Below are 24,761 nucleotides of genomic sequence, written 5' to 3' on the forward strand. Positions count from 1 at the left end.
ATAAAACTTTTGGTAGTATGGCCATTTTGACAATATTAATTCTGCCTATGCACGATCATGGGAGATCTTTCCATCTTCGGTGGTTTTCTTCAATTTCATTATTAAGTGTTCTGTTCTTTTCATTGTAGAGGCCTTTCACCTCCTTTGTTAGCTCAGATACAGCATTAATCTCTAGGGCATATAAAGAATCAGAAAACTTAACCAAAAACCAAATAACCCAATCAATAAATGGGCTAAGGAACTGAACAGACATTTCTCAGAAGAAGAAATACAATTGATCAACAAATAAATGAACAAGTGTTCAACATCTGTAGCAATTAAGGAAATGCAAATCAAAATTTCTCTAAGATTTCATCTCACTCCTGTCAGAATGGCAATCATCAAGAATAAAGGCAACAATAAATATTAGTGAGGATGTGGTGAAAAAGGTACATTCATACATTGCTGGTGGAACTGCACATTGGTGCAACCACTATATAAAGCAGTATGGAAATTCCTGAGAAAATGGGGAATGGAAACACTATTTGACCCAATTATTATACTACTTGGTTTACACCCAAAGGACCTAAATCAACATACTATAGTGATGCAGCCACATCAATGTTTATAGCAGCTCAATTCACGATAGCTAGACTATGGAACCAAGCTAGGTGTCCTTCCATAGATGAATGGATAAAGAAAATATGGTATATATACTTGATGGAATATTACTCAGCCTTAAAGAAGAGTAAAATTATTGCATTTTTCAGTAAATGGTTGGAGTTGGAGAATATCATGTTAAGCAAATTAAGCCAATCCCACAAAACCAAAGGCTAAATGATTTCTCTAATATGTGGATGCTAATTAACAATAAGGTGGGGGAACTTGGGAAGAATAGTGTTACCTTAGATTAGGTAGAGGGAAGTGATGGGAGAAAAGGGAAGGGGATGAGGGGATAGGAACCATATTAGAATGAAGCAGACATTATTACTATATATATGCGACTATATGACCAATATGATTTGGCAACATGTACATTCAGAAAAATGAGAAATCATATCCCACCTATGTAAGATACATTAAAGTACATAAATGCATTCTACTGTCATGTGCAACTAATTAACACAAATTAAAAATTGAAAAAAAAACAAAGGAAATAGCCTTGTATTGGAATAATATGGCATCTAGGACTTTGATAGCTACAGAGGAAATGTCAATGTGTGACTTAAATCTTCCAAGGACATACCGTCTCTCTCATTAGGTGCTAATGCAGCTGGTGGTTCTAAGCTGAAGCCAATGCCATAGAGTTCAGCATTCTGAAAGTATGAGATCCTTTTTTTGATATTTATTTTTTAGTTTTCGACAGACACAACATCTTTGTGTTTTGAATGTGGTGCTGAGGATCGAAACCGGGCCGCATGCATGCCAGGCGAGTGCGCTACTGCTTGAACCAAATCCCCAGCCCTGAGAGCCCTTTTTAATGTCACTAAATCTACTCTTCCTGTGCTCTAGGACTGGAACAACAAAGCCTGGATTGTAGCATGTCTCTTTGCAACATGATTTTATGAATAAGTTAAGCTCACTCTTGAAACTTACTGCTAAGTAAATGATTCTTTTCAGAATATTAGTCTTTACTGACAATGTATCTGGTCACCAAGAGCTCTGATGGAGATGCCCAAGGAGATAATGTTGTTTTCATAACCCCTAACACAATATCAATTCTTCAGTGCATGTACAACAGAATAATGATTGTTTTCAAGTCTTCTTATTAAAGAAAAATGTGTGTAAAGCTATAACAAACATGCATAGTAATTTTTCTAATGGATATGAGCATGTTAAATGGAAACTTTCCAGAAAGGACTCACTGTTCTAGATCCATTAAGAATAAATATGATTCATGGGAATAGGTCAAAACATGAATAGTAACAAGACTTTGGGAGAAGTTAATTCCAACACTCATGAATGAGGTTATACTCCTAATTTGAGACTTTAGTAAAGTAATTAACTGCAGAAATGGAATAAATAGTCATTATATATATATATATATATATATATATATATATATATATATATATATAGAGAGAGAGAGAGAGAGAGAGAGAGAGAGAGAGAGAGAGAGAATGAACATGTGGGTGAATCATTGCAATTTTGGTTTGGATCTGGAGCATCTCACAAAGACCCAAGTGTTGAAGACTTGGTTACAGGTTGGAGGTGCTATTGGAAGATGGTGGAATCTTGAAGATTTGGGAGCTAGCTGGAAGAGATGGGTGACTAAGAGAGTGCCTTTGCAGGATCTGTTTTACCTTTCCTCTGATTCTTTCCCTTTCCTCTGACCTTGCTTCCTTGCTATTATGAGGTGAACTGTTGTGATTCCCCACACTCTTTGAGCCTTGATGTTTTCCAAAGAAGTTGTATCATCAATGCCTTGAAGGAAATATATAATAACCTTTAGTAGTGGTGCCATGTATAGTTTTTCTTTTTTTCTAGCTTCTTATATCTTCCCCATTGTATTTAACAACTGTGTTGACATGGATGGTCACCCAGTATAGAGTTAGCATCTCATTGTGAACATACAGCAGGGTTAGACTGCCTTGGCTCTTCCTGTTATGATCAGATTATAGGACTAATTCTGGCCCAGGTGTTGTGTGACCTATGTGATCCATGGCAATGGTCAGTGATGCCTCAGGACCTGAGCACTTAATTTCCAGTGGGAGTCTCCTAGCAATGATATTGAGATGTGAGGACCTCAGGATGGAAGCTGAGACACTGCTACATGGAAGACTTGGGGGGAGTCCTGGAGAATTATCTAGACATGCTGTTATCTTTTTTATGAACAGGAAATAAACTTTCACTCCCTTAAGTCACTGATATTTTGGTGTTATTGATTTCTTCAGCCTAATCCAGTCTGTATCATCTGCTACAGTAGCATGCACAAACTAGGTACTATTAATAATACACTTATTATTTCTAAAATGTAATCAACTAACATACCTAGAATTTTTTGCCAAAATTCAGAAGTCACCCTACTAATACCACATTTTATTTATACCAATCCTACAATTGGTTTGAAGTCAAGATCATTTTTGAAGTTAAGTGTTGTTCATTTGTATTATTTACCTGCATCACAGCTTGTAAAATAGGGTGTGAACTCAAAATTTCATTTTATCCATCCCAGTTTATACAGAGGCTTGTCTATTTCATTTAGTATGAGTGAGTTCTCTAATCCAGTGGTTTCCAAACCCTTGATAAGCAGAGAGAAAGAAAACTTTAGAAAATGAGAATTCTAAATCACAATCCTGGAGTTTTGGTAAGAATGTCAAGGATAGGACCTAGGAAATGGCATTTTAAGAACTCTATCATTAGATTTCAGGCACAGTGAGGTCTGAGCATCACTGGTCTAGAGTTTTTAGTTTCAAATTGCTTTTCTTCAACTTAAGCTTCACTAAAACTTTGTGTGTATTTTAAAATTGAGATCATTTCTATAATATTAAGGCAGTTCTCCAAAAGGGGAATATGGCATGGGGGTTGGTGTGCATGTGATTTATTAATTAATGCTCTCAGCAGAAGTGTGTAAGTAACTGAGGAAAAGATTACAGGGAAAGAGAAGAATATGAACAAGAATAAGCTTTCATTGAAGATTAGCCTCAGCATAGTCTTGCAGAGGTCTCTGGAGTGTAGATCACCTGAGAGTTTGTCTCTTCTTGACTCTAGGGAGATGGGCTCCTGAGCACCACACACATTGGTCAGTCATTGGCTCCAGGCAGCCTGAACTGAGGTATGCGCACTGTGAAACAGGTCCAAGATCCCAAGGACAGTTCATTGTCAGGGTTTCCCTTGTGAGCTATGAAGAGTACTTCAATTTTCACTTGATGATAAATGTACCTAACTGGCACCAAGAGTGCCTGCTATTGTCCACAGTTGAACCAAAGAGCCCCACTTACTTATCCTATTTAATTCACCCCATCTTGTCACAGCTTCTCTGGGATTCATCCTGTTCACAGTTTGCTAGAGAGGACTAGGGGAAAAGTCAGTGCCCCTCATTCTGTAACTTGTCCCAATGCCACATTTTACTGATTTTCTCCATCCTTGCTAGTGTTTCTGCTGGTCTAGGTGGCTTATCTAGTTAGTGATTAGATCCTGAAAGTCTAAACTTCTTTTGTTCCGGTCCTTATTGTTAATGCATGCTAATTTTTGCACACTGAGGTTTAAAGTTGGTATGTAAATAAGAAAAGACACTTGTGTCCAGCACATTCCCCTTGCCCCCCTCTATGTGGCAACAGCTCCTCCTCATGGTGTTAAGGCTCAGTTGCTCCTGGAAGGATGCTGATGCCTTTCTTTTGTGGCTTGTTGGCATGGAGAGCACAATGAGAGCAGGGGCAGTGATTCTGTCAAGATCAGGGAGATCCTTCTTTTGGACACTGGTATGAGTATGTTCTTTTGGGACACAGAACCTCTAGATATCCATAGACTATAGTTGTTGGCAGGGAGGCCCAAATTCCCCCAGCTATTTCTGAGAGTGATGTTTAGTGGGACCACTCTTTCCTTACATGGGATCAAATGTTCTTCTCATGATCATTCCTCACCTAGAGTGATATTTGTTTTAAGGATCCCTAACACCTCTATTGTATCTATAGGAGGGCTCTTCATCACTATCGTCTCAGATGATGGGTTACAAGGTATGATTGGTGGATGCCATGCATCCATTTCTTGCATGCTTTCCTCTTTTGGCATTGATTGTATTGATTGTGAAGCTGCATGTGGTTTCATGTTTGTGAAGCAGATTCTCTGTGTAGGGTGGAGTTAGGATGAGGAGAGTAAGCTGCCTTGGAATTCAACTTTAAGATGACCTTTCCTATTTTCTACTAGGTATCTCACTTGTCTCACCTTGGTCCTGTCCCTGATTCTGTGAGTCCTTGGATAATGGTACTGGTGGAGGCATTGTGGGAAGGAAGGGCAAATAGTAACACCTAGAGTATATGTCAACCCTGGTCAGGATGAATTGCTGTCATTTTCTGAATGTAAGGTTCCAACTACTACCAGATGTCAGTCTGTGTCTGTTTGGTCTCCTTAGATGATGGTCCCATGCTGACAGGTTACATATTCAGCTGCAGTACATGAGCCAGACAAACTGTGGTGAGTGTGTTAGTCAGCTTTTCATCAAAAGCAACCAAATAAGTGACACTAACAACTGAGAGGAGCCAACTTTTATTTGGGTCATCATTTCATGTGTTCAGACCATCCTTGACTCATTTCATTGCTCTTGCCTAAGATAAGGCAGAGCACATAGTGGAAGGGCATGTCAGAGGACAGTTCCTCAGCTCATGAGAGCCAGGAAGATGATGTAAGGGAAGAAGTATGGAGAAGAAAAAGGAGAGAGAGGTAGACAGGGGGGTGGCAGGGGATAGATAGAAAGATCAGGAACAAGATAAAACAAAACAAAACAAAACAAAGACACACAACCAGTAAAGACCAATTTCCTCTAGCCATGCCTCAAGTGATTATTTCAGATGAGGCCCTTTAAGCTGGTTTCTGTGTTTTTGTTTGTTTTTTTTTAAATGGCCCTGAATTACGAATACTTTTTAAGGGTCACATGGTTCTTGTAATATTTTTGTCTTCAAACTATCCATTGTTTTCAAGAAGCTTTAGGAATGATATCTAGAGACTCAAATCTATTGAAGTATTTTTGCTTGTAGGTCTCCTCAGTTTTTAGAGCTATTTTACACACACAGAGACACATACACAGACACACACACATACATAATTTGCTTTGTAAATATCTTTAACGTTATTACTTTATTATTATGCATAATATTGGGTTTCATTTTGACATAATCAACCAAATGTGGAATATGATTTGCTTTACTTCTGATCCTGGTACTTTTCCTTTCCCGCCTCCTCTGTTCTCCTGTTCCCCTTCTTCTAGTCTACTGGTCTTCCTTCTATTTACTTAGAGTTCTTTTTTTATGAAGTAGTGACGTAATACACACACACACACACACATACACACACAGATATTAAGGTGAAGGTCACTGTAGTATATTACTATATCTATGTATGTACATAGCATAGTTTTGTCAGTATCATTCCCTATACCCCTTCTCTGTTTTTTTTTTTGTTGTTGTTCTAGAGATTTAACCCAGAGTGCTTAATTATGGGCCACATTCCATCCCTTTTATTATTTATTTTGAGATAGGATCTCACAAAGTTGCTTGAGGCCTTACTAAATTGCTGAGGCTGGCTTTGAACTTAAGGTCCTCCTGCCTCCTGAACCACTAGGTTTACAGGTGTGCACCACAGTGCTCATCTCAATCCTGTCTTTTCTGGTCCATTCTTCCTCTCCCTTAAACCTTTCTGTTGTTCCATTGATCTCTTTTCTATTTTCATGATATTTACCCACAAATTTCCCCTTATTTTTCTCTGGTTTCTGCACATGAGAAAAGCCTTTATCCCTTGACTTTCTGAGTTGAATTATTTCATTTAACCTTTTCTCCACTTCCATCCATTTAACAGAAAATGCAATTATTTCAGTCTTCTCTGTGGCTGAGCAAAAATGTCTTGCATTTTTATCACATTCTTTTTACACATTCATATCTGGAGATGCTCCATACCTTGGCTTCTATGAATTGTAGCTCTATAATCATTGATGTGCCTATGTCACTATGGTATACTTTTATGGAATTGTGCTGCTATAACTATTGTTGTACTTATGTCCCTATGGTATGCTGATTTGAGTACTTTGGGATAAATAACAATGTATGAGGTAGGTGTGATCATATAATGGTATAATCCTTGTCTTTTGAAGACTCTATACTGTTTTACAAAGTGGTTGTACTGATGTCTAGTCTCCAGTAATGTATGAGTATACCTTTATCCCCCACATTTTCACCAGCAGTTATTATTATTGCTTTCTTAATGATTTCAATTCATTTTTTAATTTTTTTAGTTGTTGATGGACGTTATTTTATTTATTTTCATGTGGTGCTGAGAATAGAACTCATGGCTTCATACATGCTAGGCAAATGCTTTACCACTGCCATTCTAACTGGAGTGAAATCACACTCCACTGTAGTTTTGATTTGCAATCTAAGCAATCTCTCCATTTCTTTCCAGAGTGGTTGCACAAATTTGCATTCCCACTTGTAATATAAGAGTGAATCTTTCCCCCTAGTTCCAAACCAACATTTACTATTTACCTGTATTCTTCATAATTGCCATTCTGTCAGGAGTGAGATAAAATCTTAGAATAGTTTTGATGTGCATTTCTCTAACTGACCTGTTGAACATTATTTTGTTGACCATTCATATTTCTTCTTCTGTGAAATGCCTGTTCAGTATCTTTGCCCACTTATTAATTGTGTTATTTGGAGTTTTTGCTGTTAAGTTTTTTAAAAAAAATATTTATAGTATAGTTTTAATATTTCAGCCATATCATTGAGAAGGTCTCATGGAAAACAAATATAATCCACTGTTGGCAGCAAAATCGACACATTTTGCAGGTAATCTTTCATATATTTTTGGAACAATAAAATATAAAATAAGAGAATCTTTGTATGATACAATGAATTATTGAATTAATTTGAATACAGTACAGGATACCTCATATTTCTAAAAAATCTTTTTATTATAATTTTGAATCAAAATAATTTATCTGGGAGGTGGCTATTTCTCTCTCTCCCATCAGTGGTTTGGTAAAAATCTCCAACTGAACCAGAACTGACTAGAACAGAAGTTGAGTGTTGCTTGTCCATGAAATTTGTCCTAATAATTTTTTTGAAGTCCTACCTTTTCTGGTCACCTTTCTACCATACTACCAGACCCTGGAATCTCACCATTTGAATACCTTGTTTGCATTAAGCCATTATCTCCAGACTTATAAAAATCACAGAATTGTTGTCTCAAAAATACTGTCAAGAATTGGGAAGAGTCTCAGATTTTTTCTCATGCCAACAGGTTAGCCTGTCCCCATTTCTTGGATGCTGACAGGAGGCATAGATAAAGGAAAGTTGATAATTCACAGAAATAACAATATAAAAAAATCTCTGGATTCCCTCTGGTTCCCTGAACCTCAATACCAGTAAGGCAAAACAGAGGAACCAAGGAGAACATATATATTTGAAAGCAACTGTGATAGGCAAACTTATACTTTCCTTTTCTCACCCTTGAAATGTTTTTAAATTTTATTATCTGTAGTCTCTTCAGCCACTCAGGTACAATCTACCAAATGCATTCTGATTTCTCTTGTTTTTTAAAAACTTTTTGATTTGTTATATAGGACAATGCAATGCATTATAATTCATATTACACATAAAGAACACAAATTTTCATATCGATGGTTGTACACAAAGTAGAGTCACATCCCTTCATGTCTTCATACATGTGTTTAGGGTAATGATGACCATCACATTCCACTGTCTTTCTTACCCCTATGCTTTCTTCTTTCCCCTCCCTCCCCTTTTCCCTTTTACTCTATCTAGAGTTCAGTTAATTCTCCCACCAGTGTATTATGGATCAGCATCCTTAAATCAGAGATATCATTTGGCATTTGGTATTTTGTTGATTGGCTAATTTCACTTAGCATTATATTCTCCACTTCATCCATTTACCTGCAAATGCCATGATTCTATTCTCTTTTAATGCTGAATAATATTCCATTGTGTATGTATACCACATTTTCTTTATCCATTTGTCTATTGAAGGGCATCTAGGTTGGCTCACAGTTTAGCTATTGTGAAATGTGCTGCTATAAACATTGATGTGGCTATGTCCCTGTAGTATGGTGTTTTTAAGTCCGTTGGGTATAGACTGGGGAGAGGGGTAGCTGGGTCAAATGGTGGTTCCATTTCCAGTTTTCCAATGATTCTCCATATGCTTTCCATATTGGCTGCATCAATTTGCATTCCCACCAGCAATGTATGAGTATGCCTTTTCCCCCACATCCTCGCCGACAGTTACTGATATATATTAATAACTGCCATTCTGATTGGAGTGAGATGAAATCTTAGAGTAGTTTTGATTTAGATTTCTCTAATTGCTAGAAATATTGAGCATTTTTTCATATATTTGTTGATTGTATATCATCTTTTGAGAAATGTCTGTTCAGTTCCTTGGCCCATTTATAGATTGGGTTAATTTGTTTTTTGAGTGCTTTGTATATCCCAGAGATGAGTGCTTATCTGACGTGCTTGTGGTAAAGATTTGCTCCCATTCTGTAGGCTGTCTCATCACCTCACTGTTTCTTTTTCTGAGAGGAAGCTTTTCAGTTTGAATCCATCCCATTTATCGTTTCCTGATTTTATTTCTTGTATTATAGGAATCTTGTTAAGGAAGTTGGGGCCTAATCTGACATGATGAAGATATGAGCCTGCTTTTTCTTCTATTAGACACATGATCTCTGTTCTAATTCCTAAGTCCCTGATCCACTTTGAGTTGAGTTTTGTTAATGGTGAGAGATAAGGGCTTAATTTCATTTTGCTGCATATGCATTTCCCGTTTTCCCAGAACTGTTTATTGAAGAGGCTATCTTTTCTCCAATATATGTTTGGCACCTTTGTCTAGTATGAAATAACTGTATTTATGTGGGTTTGTCTCTGTGTCCTCTATTGTGTGACATTGGTTTACAAGTCTATTTTGGTGACAATACCATGCCATTTTTATTACTATAGCTCTGTAGTATAGTTTACGGTCTGGTATAGTGATGCCATGCCACCTGCTTCACTCTTGCTAAGGATTGCTTTGGCTATTCTGGGTCTCCTATTTTCCAGATGAATTTCATAATTGCTTTTTCTATTTCCATGAGGAATGTCATTGGAATTTTGATTGGAATTGCATTAAAACTGTATAGTGTTTTTGGTAGTATGGTCATTTTGACAATATTAATTCTGCCTGTCCATGAAAAAGGTAGATCTTTCCATTATCTAAGTTCTTCTTTAATTTCTTTCTTTAGTTTTCTGTAGTTTTCATCATAGAGGTTTTTCACCTCTTTCATTGATTCTCCAGTATTTTAGCTCATCTGATAGAGTGCTTGCTTCTCATGCACAAGGCCCTGAGTTCAATCCCCAGCACCACAATAATGGAAAAAAGTTACATTCAAATTATTAATACAACAAATAGATTAATCCAGTGATTTGATTACAGCTGTAGAATCTAATTGTTTCACTTGAATATTTCTACACAAAGGGAAGCTTTTAGAGGATGTCTCATATCCAAATTTGCCAGAGGAAGTGAGATTTTGCTTCAGGATCAATACCTAACTTTCATCTCTGGTACCATGGCTGTTCCATTGATGATCTAAGTATACCAGCATTAGGGTGATCAAATACAGAGCTGGCTGATATCAACTTGATCCTGTTCATTTGATTGTTTCATGATTCTTTTGCAGTATATGCCTTCTAGTCAGCATTAAAGTTTGACCCAAATGCAGAGTACACTGCTTTTTAGTATACAACACAAATTTGTGTTAACAGCATCTCAATATAATTTTAGAACATTTTCATCACCTCCAGAAACCCTATATCTTTTAGTTCTTTTCCAGTATTCTTCTTTTTCTTCCTTCCAAATCCCATTCTCCCTTAGCCCCAGAGACTTTTTGCCTCTACTGGATTGTGTTGTGCATTTTACAGAAATGGCATTATACAATGTGGTTTGTCTGGCTTCTTTCACAGAGCAAGATTATTTTTACATAACATTTGAATGTAGTTTTTATTTGTCTTTATATAAAATAAACCTTCCCTCAAAGATTTGGGTCATTTCCTACTATTCTATTATTTTGACACCACTCTTTCTGAATTATGCACTTTTTGTTCCTTTGGGTCTTCCAAGAAAGGTCTGGGGATATGTATCTTGGGTGTTCTACATTTCCTTTGCACAAATCCACACAGCCCATAGCAGTTTGCCAGCTTTCCTCAACCCTTGATAAGAGTCTAGAGTCAACTTCTGAGACATTCTGGCCCTGAGTGATCAAAGAAAATGGTAGTAAATTTAGATCTGTTCAGTATCTTCCTGTTTACAGTATTCTACTACTCAAACCTAAGAGGCTTACTAATTTTATCCCCCTGGACCAAATTATGTTATGTTCATGTACAAATATGTAGCAATGAATCCCACTGTTGTGTATAATTATAATGCACCAATTATAAAAGCCTGATAGTATCAAATGTTGGGTTTTCTCCAACTTATTTCTTGATAGATGGATGTAGAAGTGAAATATCTTATCTTTTGCTTTGAAGGGGATGTTTCAGCATGCCTAAACTGACCAAACTTTTTAAAAACTTCACAGGTGGCCAGGACATTGAATGTTTGTGATTTTCATTTCCTTGATATCCAGAGCACTTGCCAATTATTCAGCATCAGTTCAAATTACTATGATGTCATCAATATAGTGGAGCAATACAATATTTCTAACTGCAGGACTTGTTCTGAAAAAGGGTGTGTAAGTGTTGTATACTATCCCATCCTACCTAAAGCACAGTACTTTTGTTTTTTCTTCCTAATGGTTACTTAGAATGCATTTGTTGGGTCAAAAGCAATGCTATATGCCAAGTCCAAGTTTCTGTGTTCTAGATATGATGCCAAATCTGGCTCAGCAGCTGCAATTAGTGCTACTATTTGATAGATGTCTTAACTACCACCTGAATGTCTCATTAGTTTTTTACTGGGGTCAGATCTGATTAAAAAATGGTCTGGTCATCAGAAAATCCACCCATACATCTGTTAAATGTTTGAGGTGACCATTCCCTGGAATACCCTGTTATTTATATCTACTATTTTTGAATAGAAAAGAATAGAATTTCGGGGGCATCCACCAGATCTTTCATATTAGTGTGGTTTACCCCAATAGCAATAAGAGGTTTTGGTAAACTGCAAAGTCAGCCCGCCATTCCAATGATATATATTAGAACCGGAGAGATGACCAGGGCTGGTTTATAGTGCCCCTGTGTTCAGATATAGATGGCCCAGAAGTTCCCATTAACCATACTAGGCTATGATGGAGATTTGGGTCCCTGGGCTTCTGTGTCATCTGTAACTATAATTTATAGCCCTCAGAAAAATTTCTGTGGTATTTGGGAGGCTCCTTTTCAAGAACATTTGGTGTTTGTTCTTCAAAAATGAAAATGTAGGCTTTTGGTTTCCTTTTAATGTTGATGTTTTTCAAATTTACACGAAATTTTAAACAGTACAAGAAATCTTATATACCTTCTTTCAGACTTCCCATTCAAGTTTTATCAAGAATGCTCTTTACAACAAAAGGATCTGGGTGGAGATTCACATATCGCATTCCCCTGTTCAATCTGCATGGTGTTCTTCAGTTTTCTCAGCATCTCAAAATTTTCTTTTATGACTTCAGCCTATTTTCAGAAGCTACAGGCTAGTAGTTTGTAGAATGCCCTCAACTTGCTTTTGCCCAATATTTCTTTACAATTAGACCTATATTACACATTTTGACTGGAATGCTCTGATGTGATACTCTGTTCTTATTGCATTCTACTTGATGTGGATTTGTCCCAGGTTGGTAGTATTGGTTTAATCACCAGATCAAGATGGTGCATGCCATGTTTATCCTGTATCATTACTTCCCCTGCTTTGAAACTAGTAAGAGTTTTGTAGGGAAATATTTTATATTAAGATCCATTCCCGAGCCCACTTTAAATTTTTAGCCTATGTTATTTTTTCTTGTGTGAATTATTACTCCTGGGTTTGCCAAGAATTGTTTTCCTGGTTGTGCCAATTTTCACTTGGAATTCTGTTGGAAGGAAACACTTTATCTTCTCCCCATTTATTGTATTCATTTATATAGGCATATCATTTTTGATTCATTGATTTTCGTAAGCATATAATCTAGTGTTTGGCAGTATTGAAGTTTTGTTACTCAAATATTCCATGATTCCTAGCTGAGGCTCTTTAAGCTGGTTTCTGTATTTGTTTTAAATGACCCCACAGTTCTCTGTGTCTTTTCTGGTTTAGGAATATTTTCAGGGTCACATGGTTCTTGTTCTGTTTTTGTTTTAGTACCAGCCATTGTTTTTCCAAGTACCCTTAGTTTCTTTAAACAGAGAATGGTTTTTAGAAAATAACATCTACTGAAGTATTGCTGCAACTAGGTCCCATTAGTTTTTTGTATATATATATACACAAATATATTTGTCTATATATATATATATTTGTACATATATATATATATATATTTGTAAATATCTTCATTCTTATTACATTATTATTTTGCATAATATTGGATTCATTTAAATATAAACATTCAATAGTGGAATATAATTTGCTTTACTTCTGACCCTGGTACTTCTCCTCTGTTCCCCTGTTTCCTTTCTTCTATTCTGCTGGTCTTCCTTCTATTTACTTACATTTTTTTTTTAAAAAAAGTAGTGGCATTTATTTTGGTGAAATTCAGATTAGTATATTCATATATGTACATAGCATAGTTTTATCAGGATCTTTTCACATTCCCCCCTTCCTTTTTAGGGTTCTGTGGTTTGAACCCAGATGCTTACAATAGAGCCACATCCTAGCCTTTTCTAATTTTTTGACAGGGGCTCACTAAGTTACTTGGGGCTTCACTAAGTTACTGAGGCTGGCTTTGAACTTGAGATCTTCCTGTTTCCTGAATCATCAGGATTACAGGTGTGCACCACCATGCCAGCTCATTCCTCTCTTTTCTTGTCCCTTCTACCCCTCCCTTAATCCCTTCTGCTGTTCCAGTGATCTCTTTACTATTTTCATGATATTTCCCCACCCATTTACCCCTACTTTGCTCTGCTTCTGCACATGAGAGAAAGCATTCTGTCCTTGACTTTCTGAGTTGACTTATTGCACATAGCATGATGTTCTCCTTTTCCATCAATTTACCAGAAAATGCCATCATTTCATTCTTGTCTATGAGTGAGTAAAATCCACTGCATTTATATTACATTTTTTTTACACATTCATCTGTGGACAGCTCCATATCATTCATAGCTTGGCTTTTTTGAATTGTGTTGCTATAATCATTGATGTGCCTATATCACTATGGTATCCTTTTCTTAATTGTGATGCTGTAATTATTGATGTGCATATGCCACTATGGTATGCTGATTTGAGTACTTTTGGATAAATACCAATGAGTGGGAGACCTGTGACCATATGATGGTATAATCCTAGTCTTTGAAGAATCTGTACTGTTTTCCAAAGTGGTTGTATTGATGTCCAGTCCCCTGCAATGTGTGAGTATACGTTTATCCCCACATTCCCACCAGCAGTTTATATTATTTGTTTTCTTAATGTTTGCCATTCTAACTGGAGTGTGATGAAACCCAATGTAGTTTTGATTTGCATTTCTCTGATTGCTAGGGATATTGAATGTTTTTCATATATTTGTAGGTCTTGTGTTCTTCTTTTGATAAATTTGTGTTTAGTCCTTTAGCCCATTTTTTATTGGGTAATTTAATTTTTTGGTGTTTTTTGAGTTCTTGGCATATTCTGGATACTGATCTATCAGAGCAGTAAGTGTCAAAGATTTCTGCCATTCTGTAGGCACTCTCTTCATACTGATGATGGTTGTTCTGTGCTGAAGATTTTATTCTAATGTCACCTCATTTATTGATTTTTGACTTTATTTGTTGAGCTTCGTGGGAACTATTAAAGGCAGTTGGTGCTTGCACCAATATGTTGGAGTGTTAATCCTGTGTTTTCTTCTAGTATTGGTAGTTTTTCTTGTCTAAATCCTAAGTTTCTGATCCACTTTTTGTTGACTTTTGTGCAGTGTAAAAGAAAGGAATCTAGTTTCCTTCTCTAGATTACGGATATCCAGTTTCTCATAAACATTTTTTAAAAAGGTTATTTTTCTCCAACATGTTTTGAGCAACTTTGTGGAGTATCAGGTAACTGTGTGTGCTGTATCTATGTGCAACTATCTTTTTTTCTTATCTATTTAGTGGCATCCTTTTCTTGTCTGTATCTGATTGAAGATACTGGGTGACACCAGCAGGACAGTGGAGTGCAGAGGGAGAGGGATTTGAGTTTGTGATCTCCTAGATCTCTCCAGTGAGGCCCTGTGTTGGCAGTGGCACTTCCTCACCTTCCTGGCCATTTCCTAGTAACACAGCTACAGATATGGCTGTGCTCTCTCCCTGGGAGCTGCTCCTTCCCTTCCTCATACACTAGGGGTGGAAATATTCTTGCTTTCCTCAGAGCACTTTGCCATGCATTGCCATTTTCCCCTTAATCTTGCACATCTCTGGAAATGGTTCCCCATGGAAGACAGTTTAATTATTCCAATGGAACCATGTGTTTCTTATAGAAACCTTCAGAGACACATGAGAAGAATATTTTGAAAATCCTATAAAAGAAAAAATACCTATTATACAGCATCTTAGTTCTACTATCCAATACCTCCAAGTGGCTTTGCTTTTTAAATGAATAAGAGGCAGCAATTTATTCAAGATGGCAGGTGTGAATGCTTGGAATATAGAGGAGAAGACACAGAATTTTATTACAGTGAAGGATTTTCCCATTTATTCCTTTTAAACTCCCATGCTATTGGTACCCAGTCTTCACAAGGTTAATCCTGTCTCCTACATTTCCTTGATAGAAGCACCATGACATCCTGCACATAGCATCCTATGGTAGAAAGACAGGGATGTGACTCAGAGAAAACACCATCACAGGAGATCTGACAGTTCTTCAAATATACCCTTACCTCTCTTCCATTCTCCTGTCCAGAGTTGGAAAACTGACAATGATAAGTCTTTCTCAGACTGAGCAAAACCAGAGTACATTCCTTGGATCTTTAAGTGTGGAGATGCCTACAGAACTGGAGTAAAATCTGCTGTATTGTAAAGAATAATAAAAGTAAGGAGAAGAGAGACAAGGTGCAGGGACAGGGAAGGTGGCAGAGTGGCTCTTTGTCCTCGTGGCTGTGTTTATTTATACAAATAGGTTACATTTGGTCACTGGTACCATAACCACCTCATTATTTAGAGTATCAGTAAGGTTGCTTATTCTGTAGTTACATTTCACAGTTACAATATGCAATGTTACGACCTTGTGCAGTTCTCAAGAAGGTTTATTGTCTGAAGTTACTGTTAGGCAGGCAGATCCAGGAGTGCCTGAGCATATTGAAACCTTGTAGTTATCACGCAAGCAATTTCCTTTATTCCCAGGAGATATGTACCTAAGATTAAGATCGAGGCTTCGTGAAGGTCTAACATAGAGGCTTCTCAGGGCATTGCCATACCAGCTAGACATTGCACACATATTATCTATATTATTAGATCCTAAGAGAGAATACAGGGCATTCGAGGGTGGGAAACAGCATACTTATTATCCCTGGGAGTTTGCTCACCAAAGGAATACTTCTCTGTACATTTCCATGGTCAGAATTTCTACAGTCTGTCAAGATTTTGGATGGCTCCTCTGATTTCCTGTGCTGGGACTGGGAGAAAATTGGAGACCACATCCATTTGAGACTTCATCCTTCATGGAGATCTTTGTGGGAATCTTCCCTCTTTCCAGTCACATATTAGTCTCTTCCATCTCATTCCTTTTGGTCTGTCTTCCTAGAATTATTGCACTTCTTTATTTTAATTGTCACCTATGATTGTTGGTAGTAACATAATCAATGTGAGCTGTCATAGTGGAGTTTTATTACTAAGTAATATAGTATATCATTGGGTCATTCAAGGTTTATTCACACTCTGACCATATATGGTTTTTAGTAGTTTACTTCTGAAGTAATGTATTTACCTGTATACCTTTGTTCCAATTTACAGAGAAATGTAAACAAAATCAAAATCTCATTGAATTCTACCCTCCTGATCTCACCACTTCTTCATCTGACCAACTTTTATTTCCTCATTATTACCTCTGAAAGAAAACTTATATTTCTGTTTTTAAATTGTCAGTATGAAGAAGTTAACTAACTGACTTTCTTTATGAAACATGAAATGTTGATTACATATATTTTTTTATCTTCTCTGCACTTCATGAAAATTTTATAGATTTTTAATGCAGTGTAGGCACTTAACATTTGAAGTCTTATTACACATGGCTTCACTTTTTGCTCTTCATGCTATAATCATGTTAGACTTGTCATTTTTCAAATAATGTAACTTGAATTAAGCGCTAAGATGGACATAAACCTTGCAGGTCATTGGTGGAAATCTATGGTTTGGATATTGTTTAATTTTGTCCCCCCACCCCAAGCATTCATGTGATAGGTCCCTGGTTGGCAGTATTGGGACATTCTTTGAAGTCTTTGAGGGATGTGACCTTGTGGGAGGCTTTTAGGTCATCGGCATTTGCTCTCATATTTGTTTCTCATGCTACCTATACAGTTCTTGTGAGAGAGTTCCTATAAAAGAGCAAGGCTGTCCTCAAGCATCCCTCTTCTTCCTGGCTGGAAATATGATTCTACTTGCATATATAATCCTACCATTAACCATGGATCTTTGTCCAGTGCTCACTTAATTTAACCTTTTGATTTCATGAGTAGCCTGTGTCAGGAATTCTGTTGTAGCAAAAAATGTTGACTCATTAATAAGCTAATTAAAATATTCAGAAAATTTCTTCAGTGGCTTAATTCAGAAAATATTTAAGGAAGGATAATTCTTTGGGTTGAATAATGTCCTTTCAATATAAACTTCTGGAAGATCTACAGTGTTTATATTTGGAAGCTCTAATTCCTCATTATCTCAGAATGACTATTTGGAGATGGTGTCCTTCTGGAGGTAATTGTTAAGAAAAATCAATTAGGATGGCGCTTCCATAAGATGACAGGTGCTCTTATAAGAAGGGATTAGGATGCATATCTATAAAGTAAGGATGTAGATGGAGTTGTGTTCCTGCATACGCAAAAGCTCAGGATTTGTCACAGCACAACTGTCCTACTTGCTGGACCAAGAAGTATACAGATCAGGATCACCATGTGTGAGATCAGAATCTTCTTGTGGCAAGTTCCAGAAAGGTCCTTATTCTTTCCATTTGTTGGTGTGAGTTTCGTCTACCAGAATGAGATGTTTGGGTTCATGCTCATAATACTCTGGGAATACAAACCAGGTACTCTGGTACTGGTACTCTGGTAATACAAAGCAGACATGAGTGCCTGCTGCATGATTACTATTCTCAGGGTGACAATTCTATGTGGGATTTACTATAAGGCCTTTACAAGGGAGGAAACAGAAACTTAGTGTTTTCCCATTTTACAGAGGATGGATTTGCAGCTCAAAAGGATGAGCTATTAGCCCCTGGCATCATTCACTGAGAATTTGAATGATTAATTCCTGGTTGTTCACATTTGGACCTTATGTTCCTCCATGGCCTTCTCTTATAAGATCCTCACTTAATACAGGAAGAGCTGAGGCTTACAGACCAAGGTATTTTCCTGAAATCCCACCATGAAGGGCCATTTTAACATAATTGCCTTGTCCCTTCATGTTTTTTCCAGGTATTTCTCACTATTCCCTCTTAAACCATTCATTACTTGTAGGATACTTGAAATTATTTTTGTATCCTCACAGAATCTGAGAGACCTAATAGGGCTGCAGAATCTCCCAATGTTCTTCAATTCCATTCTTTCCTTCATCACATAATATTTCTAAAAGGATTATATCAGAAAAAATCAACCCATATTTCTGTTTTCCTTGATGTTGACAAAAACCATGTGGCTCTGTACTGACCCAGAGGAGATGAGAAGAGTTGATGAAAACAAATCCTGGGCTTATGGGATTAATAGAAGAGGGTAGTCTCTCCCTCTCTTCCCAGACTTCCTGGTAGACACATCCTGGAACCTTGCAGGAAAACCAGGATGAAGGTACCTTTGCTGGATTGAAGAGTAGCAATTTGGAAGGAGTTCTGATGTCTGAGGCCTTGGAGCTTACAGCTCAGGTAGAAAACACCTTTGTATTTTGTCGAAGACTCATGACAATTGGTGTCTGTGACAGCAGTCTGACTGTAATGAATAAAGAGTGCATGTTCCCACAGGCCCAGTGTTGCAATGGCAGAGCCTCTTCTGTCTGATCATCATCTCCTACTTCTGCAGCTATAGTTATGGCTGCTGGCTTTGGCACCTGCTCTTTGCCTTGTCATTTTAAATCTAAAAGGATGAAAATGATGTTTCACTATTGCTTAGGGTATTTGTGCATCATTCTGCCCAATTTTGTACATAGTCCTTTCTTAGAATCTTCCTTAAATATTCAGATTCCTTCAACTATTTCCTCCTTTGGAATTTTCATATCCACAATGTTGAATAATTTTGAAATCAGGTTTACAGAACCTCATGACTGGAAGGCAATGCCTATTTGACTTGTTTTTTCAATTCATGTAAGCGCTGGCATTCCTTCCATTAAAGCAGATTTATTTCTAAAATGGGAATTTTCAAAATTATTAGCTGGGGAAAGAAGACAAGTTTGTATCCGAGTGAATGAGAAATGGCATGTGCTTGAGACTTTACTTTCTATTGTCTTTAAATCCTATGAAAAGCCTATCCTCCCACCCTAATCCTGCTCCTCCTTCTTTTCTTTGTCTTGATCTTCTGTTTTCTATTCTTCTTACTTTATACCTTTGTTGTGAAAATTTTATGATATCGATATTCTTAGATTTTCCAATATTTGCTTTGTATCCTACTTATAATCAATCTCGGCAGATTGTCTTTCAGTTGGATAAAGTGTTCTCTAGATGTCTGTGAGTTTCATTTGGCCTAAATCATTTTTCAAGTGGAATGTTTCTTTTTCAGTTTTCTTTCTGGATTAGGTGTCCATTATTGAAAGTGGCATATTGAAGTCTCCCACTATTATTATATTGCAATCTATCTGATCATTTAGATCCTTGAATATTTGCTTTGTGTGTGTGTGTGTGTGTGTGTGTGTGTGTGTATATATATATATATGCTCCAATGTTGTGTGCATATATACTTACAATCATTATATCCTCTTGATTAATTGACCTCCTTTTTATAACACAATGTGTTCTTTGTCTCTTTTTATAAGTTTGACCTAAAGCCTAGTTCATCTTCTCTACCGTCTGTCTAAATTCATTTGGTTTAGAATATCATTTTTTTGCCATATTTTTGGATTTCTGTTTATTGAGCCTAGGGCCTTATGCATGCTGTTCAAATGCTCTAAAATAGTTACATCTCCAGACTTCATGTTTTCATTTTAAATTTTTGTGTGCCATTTGGAATGAAGTAAACCTCTTATAGGCAGTATATAATAGAGTCTTGTTTCATTTAAAAATCCTATAAGTCACTTTCCATGTTTGTATTTGGGATTGTAATTCATTTACATTCAATGTTATTATTGACAGATAAGTTCAGGAAGACATAATTTTATTCCACTTTCTTTATGGTGACCTACTTATGTGTCCTTCCTTCATTGTCACTATGAATCACTTCTTCTCCCATTTCCATTCATCCAAGACCTATTCACCTTTCATTGCCAAACTCAAGTACTGATGTGACTGAAAAATTGGCAAAGGCACATGCTAGGTAATGGTTGAATTATCAGTTCAAATTCCAAGTATTTAAAAAAGACTTCCCTCGCTACTGGCCACCACACACACACTTACTTATGAAACCTTCTTTCACGCTTATCCCTAAGTCTGTGTTTGCATGCTGTGATGATTAGGCCAAGTACATCATATCTCTAAGGAGATAATTTCTTTTAAACTGTACACTGGTTTTCTAAAGAAAAAAATTACACTATTTTTAAAGTAAGCTTTGGTGTATGAATAATATTGATTCCCAAAATATACCACACGATCTACTGAGTGCAAGTACCTGCCACATAGGTTGAAGAATGCATGCTCACTGTGATTATAGCCAGAAGTAGACACATGGACTGTTTTTTTATTGGTTCTTTTTAGTTATGCATGACAACAGGATTCATTTTGACACAATTGTGAATGCATGGAATGTGATTTGTTCTAATCAAGTCCCACTCTTCCCTTTCCCATCCCTTCTTCCCATCTCCTGTTCCTTTTCCTCTACTCTTCTGATCTTTCTACTACTTGGTTATATTATTTTTTAAAAAATAGTGTGTTGTGGATGTATGCAATGGTGAGATTCATTGTGGTATATTCATATATGTTCATAGGACTGTTAGGTCAGATTCATTTCACTGTGTTTTCCTATCCCATTATTCATTCTTTCCCTTAATTCCCCTTTGTCTACTCCATTGAGCTTTATTTTATTTCCCCCACCCCCATTACTTGGAATAGCTTTCTCATATCACTATGCAGATTCCTCACAAAAATGGTAATAGAACCACCAGATGACCAGATTTTCCAATTCTCAGTATATATCCAATGGACTTAAAATCAGAATACTACAGAGATGCAGCAACATCAATGTTTATAGCAGCACAATTCACAATAGTAAAGTTTTGGAGGTAACACAGGTTCTCTCAACCAATGAATGGATAAAGAAAATATGATACATATACACAATGGAATAATACTCAGCCATAAATAAAAATGACTTTATGACATTTGCCCATAAGTGGATGTTCTGGACTATCATGGAAGTTCATTTACTATCATGCTAAGTAAAACAAGCTGGTGCCCCAAAGTCAAAGGTCAAATATTTAAACTTCTCAGGCTGACTGTCTCACTATGCTGTTTCCTTTAATCCATGTTCATAGTGAGTCATATTCACCTATATTATTCTGAAACACAAATGGCATAAGATTTAGAGTTGGTTATTCAATAAACTTAGTACCTCTTTAGGATATCTGGGGTGAGTATGTCTCCCAATTTAATCATGGGATCATCTTGAGAATCCAGGTGTCTTGACTCCAAATATTGTGCAATCTATAATCTAGCAATTTCAGGATCTCTGTCCCTACACATGCCATGATTTCAGGTGATGAAACATGTTTCTAGGTTGAGTACTTGAACAGTAAACAGCTAAATAATGACTTACCAGTACTTAAGAGCAAAGGTCATGATTTTATCTGCTAAAACCCAAGGCCAAGTTATCACCATGCCATGGACAAATGTTACCAGAAGACTTTTCATGAACTAATGTCCTGAGTTGTTGTTATGCAGGTAGGAACTCTGCCTTCAAAATTAACAGAATTCAGCAAGCTATACTGTACCAGAACTCACTCATTCATAACCAAGCTTTCTATCTGCATCAATGTCCCAACACATAACACAAGACTAATTGCTAACAGCATAGGTAGAGAGAGATAGGAGATCATTGTTTTCTATAAGTTCATGTAGAAAATGGTCAAAAATAATAGGTTTGTAATTTTGTACAAGTATCCTTTTTCAATTGAAATGAATATGTCAGAGAAAAGTAGTAAGGAAAAAGACTTAGATGAAGATATGATGAGACATTTATTGAAAATATAAAAAATGGATTGTGACATTCTTACATAAGATTGGTTTCCATAAGACAAAGAAGAAAATAGAGGTTAACATAAATCCATTGGATGACATCAAGAAGTTCAGGGGCAAAAGGCTGAGAGGAGGGCAGATATCTGCTGAGTCTGGCTGGGCATTGTTGGCTCTTGAAGGCACATCTGATGGACCAGAGCTGAGGGTCTTCATCCCTGCTCCACTCTGCTGCCTGACATCTCCAGGGTTCCCTGGGAAAGGCTGCCTCCACTTTCATCCTTCCCAGGAGTGTCCTGCAGAGCCCGCTCAAGCACTACTTTCAGGTTCCACCCCTGCAACCCCAGCCTAAAGGAGCCAATGAAGAAGTAAATGATGGGGTTGGTAGAACTGTTAACACAGGACAAAACAATTGGAATCATATGAAGGCAAATAAATGCATTGTAGTGAATCTTCATCCACCAATACAGGCATACAGAGAAACCAAAGGGCAGACCACAGAAAAAGAAAACCAACACAGTGAGCATGATGGTAACATACAGTCTGGTCAGAGGCTTTTTCTGGGATCCACAAAGCATCCTACCCAGCAGGGCCAGGCTAGACACTAAGAGAACCACAAATAAAAGAACCAGCCATGCAGCTATAGTTAATTCAACTTTTTCACAAATATCGTCATGTGTACTGAAAATTGCTTTTAGGATGCTCAGAAACATGGACAGGGCCCAGAGCAGGGCACATATGACAGCTGATGTTCATCTTGGGCGATGACAGTGGTACCAAATGGGACACAGTACTGACAGGCAATGCTCAGTGCTAATAGCACTGATCATGTTCATGTCTACAAGGTAGGAAAATATTGCCACAGTTCCTAGGATGCCATATGTAGGGATGTAGTTTGGAAGGAAGATTTCAATGAAATTCAAGAGTGTAGCAGTGGTATTCAAGCAGAGAAAGAGAAAGTCAGCAACAGCCAGATTTAGGAGGTAGGTATAAAAGGGATTTCTGCGCAATTGAAAACCCAAGAACCAGATCACTGATGCATTTCCTACCAGCCCAAACAGGCAAACAATGAAGATCTACACTGTTTGAATCAGAATTTTCCCATCACAAATTGGAAGAAAATACACATAACTTCTATTGGTTGGTGGGTCTTCTGTGCTCCAGGCTGTGATGGTTGGATCCAGGCTCCTAATCACTTCAATGGTGCCCCTAGGAACACAAAGAAGACTTGAGCACTTGCAGCAACAGCTCAGATTATCAGGACCACCTTGCAATGAGGAGATTACTGTATCCATTTTAAAGAACAGGAAAACATAGGATTGCATAGGTGAAATAACCTATCAACAGCTGGGGATGCCTGAAATATGGATTAAAATTCTGTAGTCATTGTCTAACAGCCAGAACTCTCTGACCTGAACCCAAATGACAAGGAAATGTACTATAATATGAACACTTCCTCAGAGTGGGACTAGAACTATTGTGTCCTGGGACAGATTTCTCTCAGGTGCAGGAATTGAGGCAAACACAGAGGTGAGTATAATGTCCTCATCACAGAGATGGTTTCATACAAGGAGGAGAAAGAAGACCTGGCTTTATGGCCATGTGGGAAATGTGACCTTCTGCTAAAGCAGGACTGAGAATGGCTGGTCATAGAAAGAGCTCAGTGTGTCAGGCATTGAAGACAGGTTCACTTTTTAACCCTCAGTGCTAAACCCTATGTGTGGCCCACATGTCCTCAATATATATTTAAGGAAAGAATAGATGAACTAGAATCCTGACAGTGCAGGATGATGTGGGTTAAATGGAAAATAAAAGTGAAAATCCAGGGAAAGACCTTAACACCCACACATAATGAGATGAAGAAAACATCATTCATCATAATCCTCAATGTGAGCAGTACTGGGTGTAGTTAGGATTACTTCTGTGTGACCAAATAACTGATGTTGACTACTAATATGCCTTTGGAATGTGAATTCTTGGTGGCTTTGTTTAGCACATAGTGGCCTTTGTTGCAAGGGGTGGGGGGTGTCAGATTGGTACCTCAGCTGAATTTCTCAACAGTATAGAATTGAAAGATGTAAATTTGGGTTAGGTGTGAGTGCCAATGAAAAGAGGTATTTGAAATAGGAGGATAACTCCTATTCCCTCTCAGGAAATCCTCAGTAAGATTTTATTCTTGATGAGATTTTGTGTGAGAAGAGTATATGAAGTGAAATTGAAAGAGGGCATGGCTTGAGGTGTAAAGAGAGATTTTAACCTGAGGTGTTAAAAAAATATGTTTTTCAAGCACATTTCAAACAGGTAAAGGGATCCACTCATATCTTAATGATTAACAGGAGTTAATTTAGAGTGCACCACATAATTTCTCTTTGAATCCTCTCAAAATCCAATAATGTAAGAATTTCTATCTGTCCCAGTTTTATAGAGGATGGAATTGCAGCACAAGCAGGATGAATAATTAAACCTGG

The 24,761-nt window shown here is 37.2% G+C and overlaps 1 protein-coding gene across 1 annotated transcript in view; it reads right to left on the reverse strand.

Moving 5' to 3' along the window:
• Window positions 1–22,505: 22,505 nt before the first annotated feature.
• The window catches only part of LOC308641781 (mas-related G-protein coupled receptor member X3-like), a gene marked incomplete at both ends in the record, with an annotated part of 55,163 nt that continues 52,907 nt past the window's right edge, over window positions 22,506–24,761 (reverse strand). Inside the window, one exon of the mRNA XM_081280381.1 lies at window positions 22,506–22,853. Within this exon, the coding sequence (XP_081136507.1) occupies window positions 22,506–22,853 (348 nt within the window). The remainder of the gene's footprint in view (window positions 22,854–24,761) is intronic.

The sequence above is a fragment of the Spermophilus citellus genome (assembly GCF_964194105.1).
Source record: "Spermophilus citellus genome assembly, chromosome: 2".
Lineage (NCBI taxonomy): Eukaryota > Metazoa > Chordata > Mammalia > Rodentia > Sciuridae > Spermophilus > Spermophilus citellus.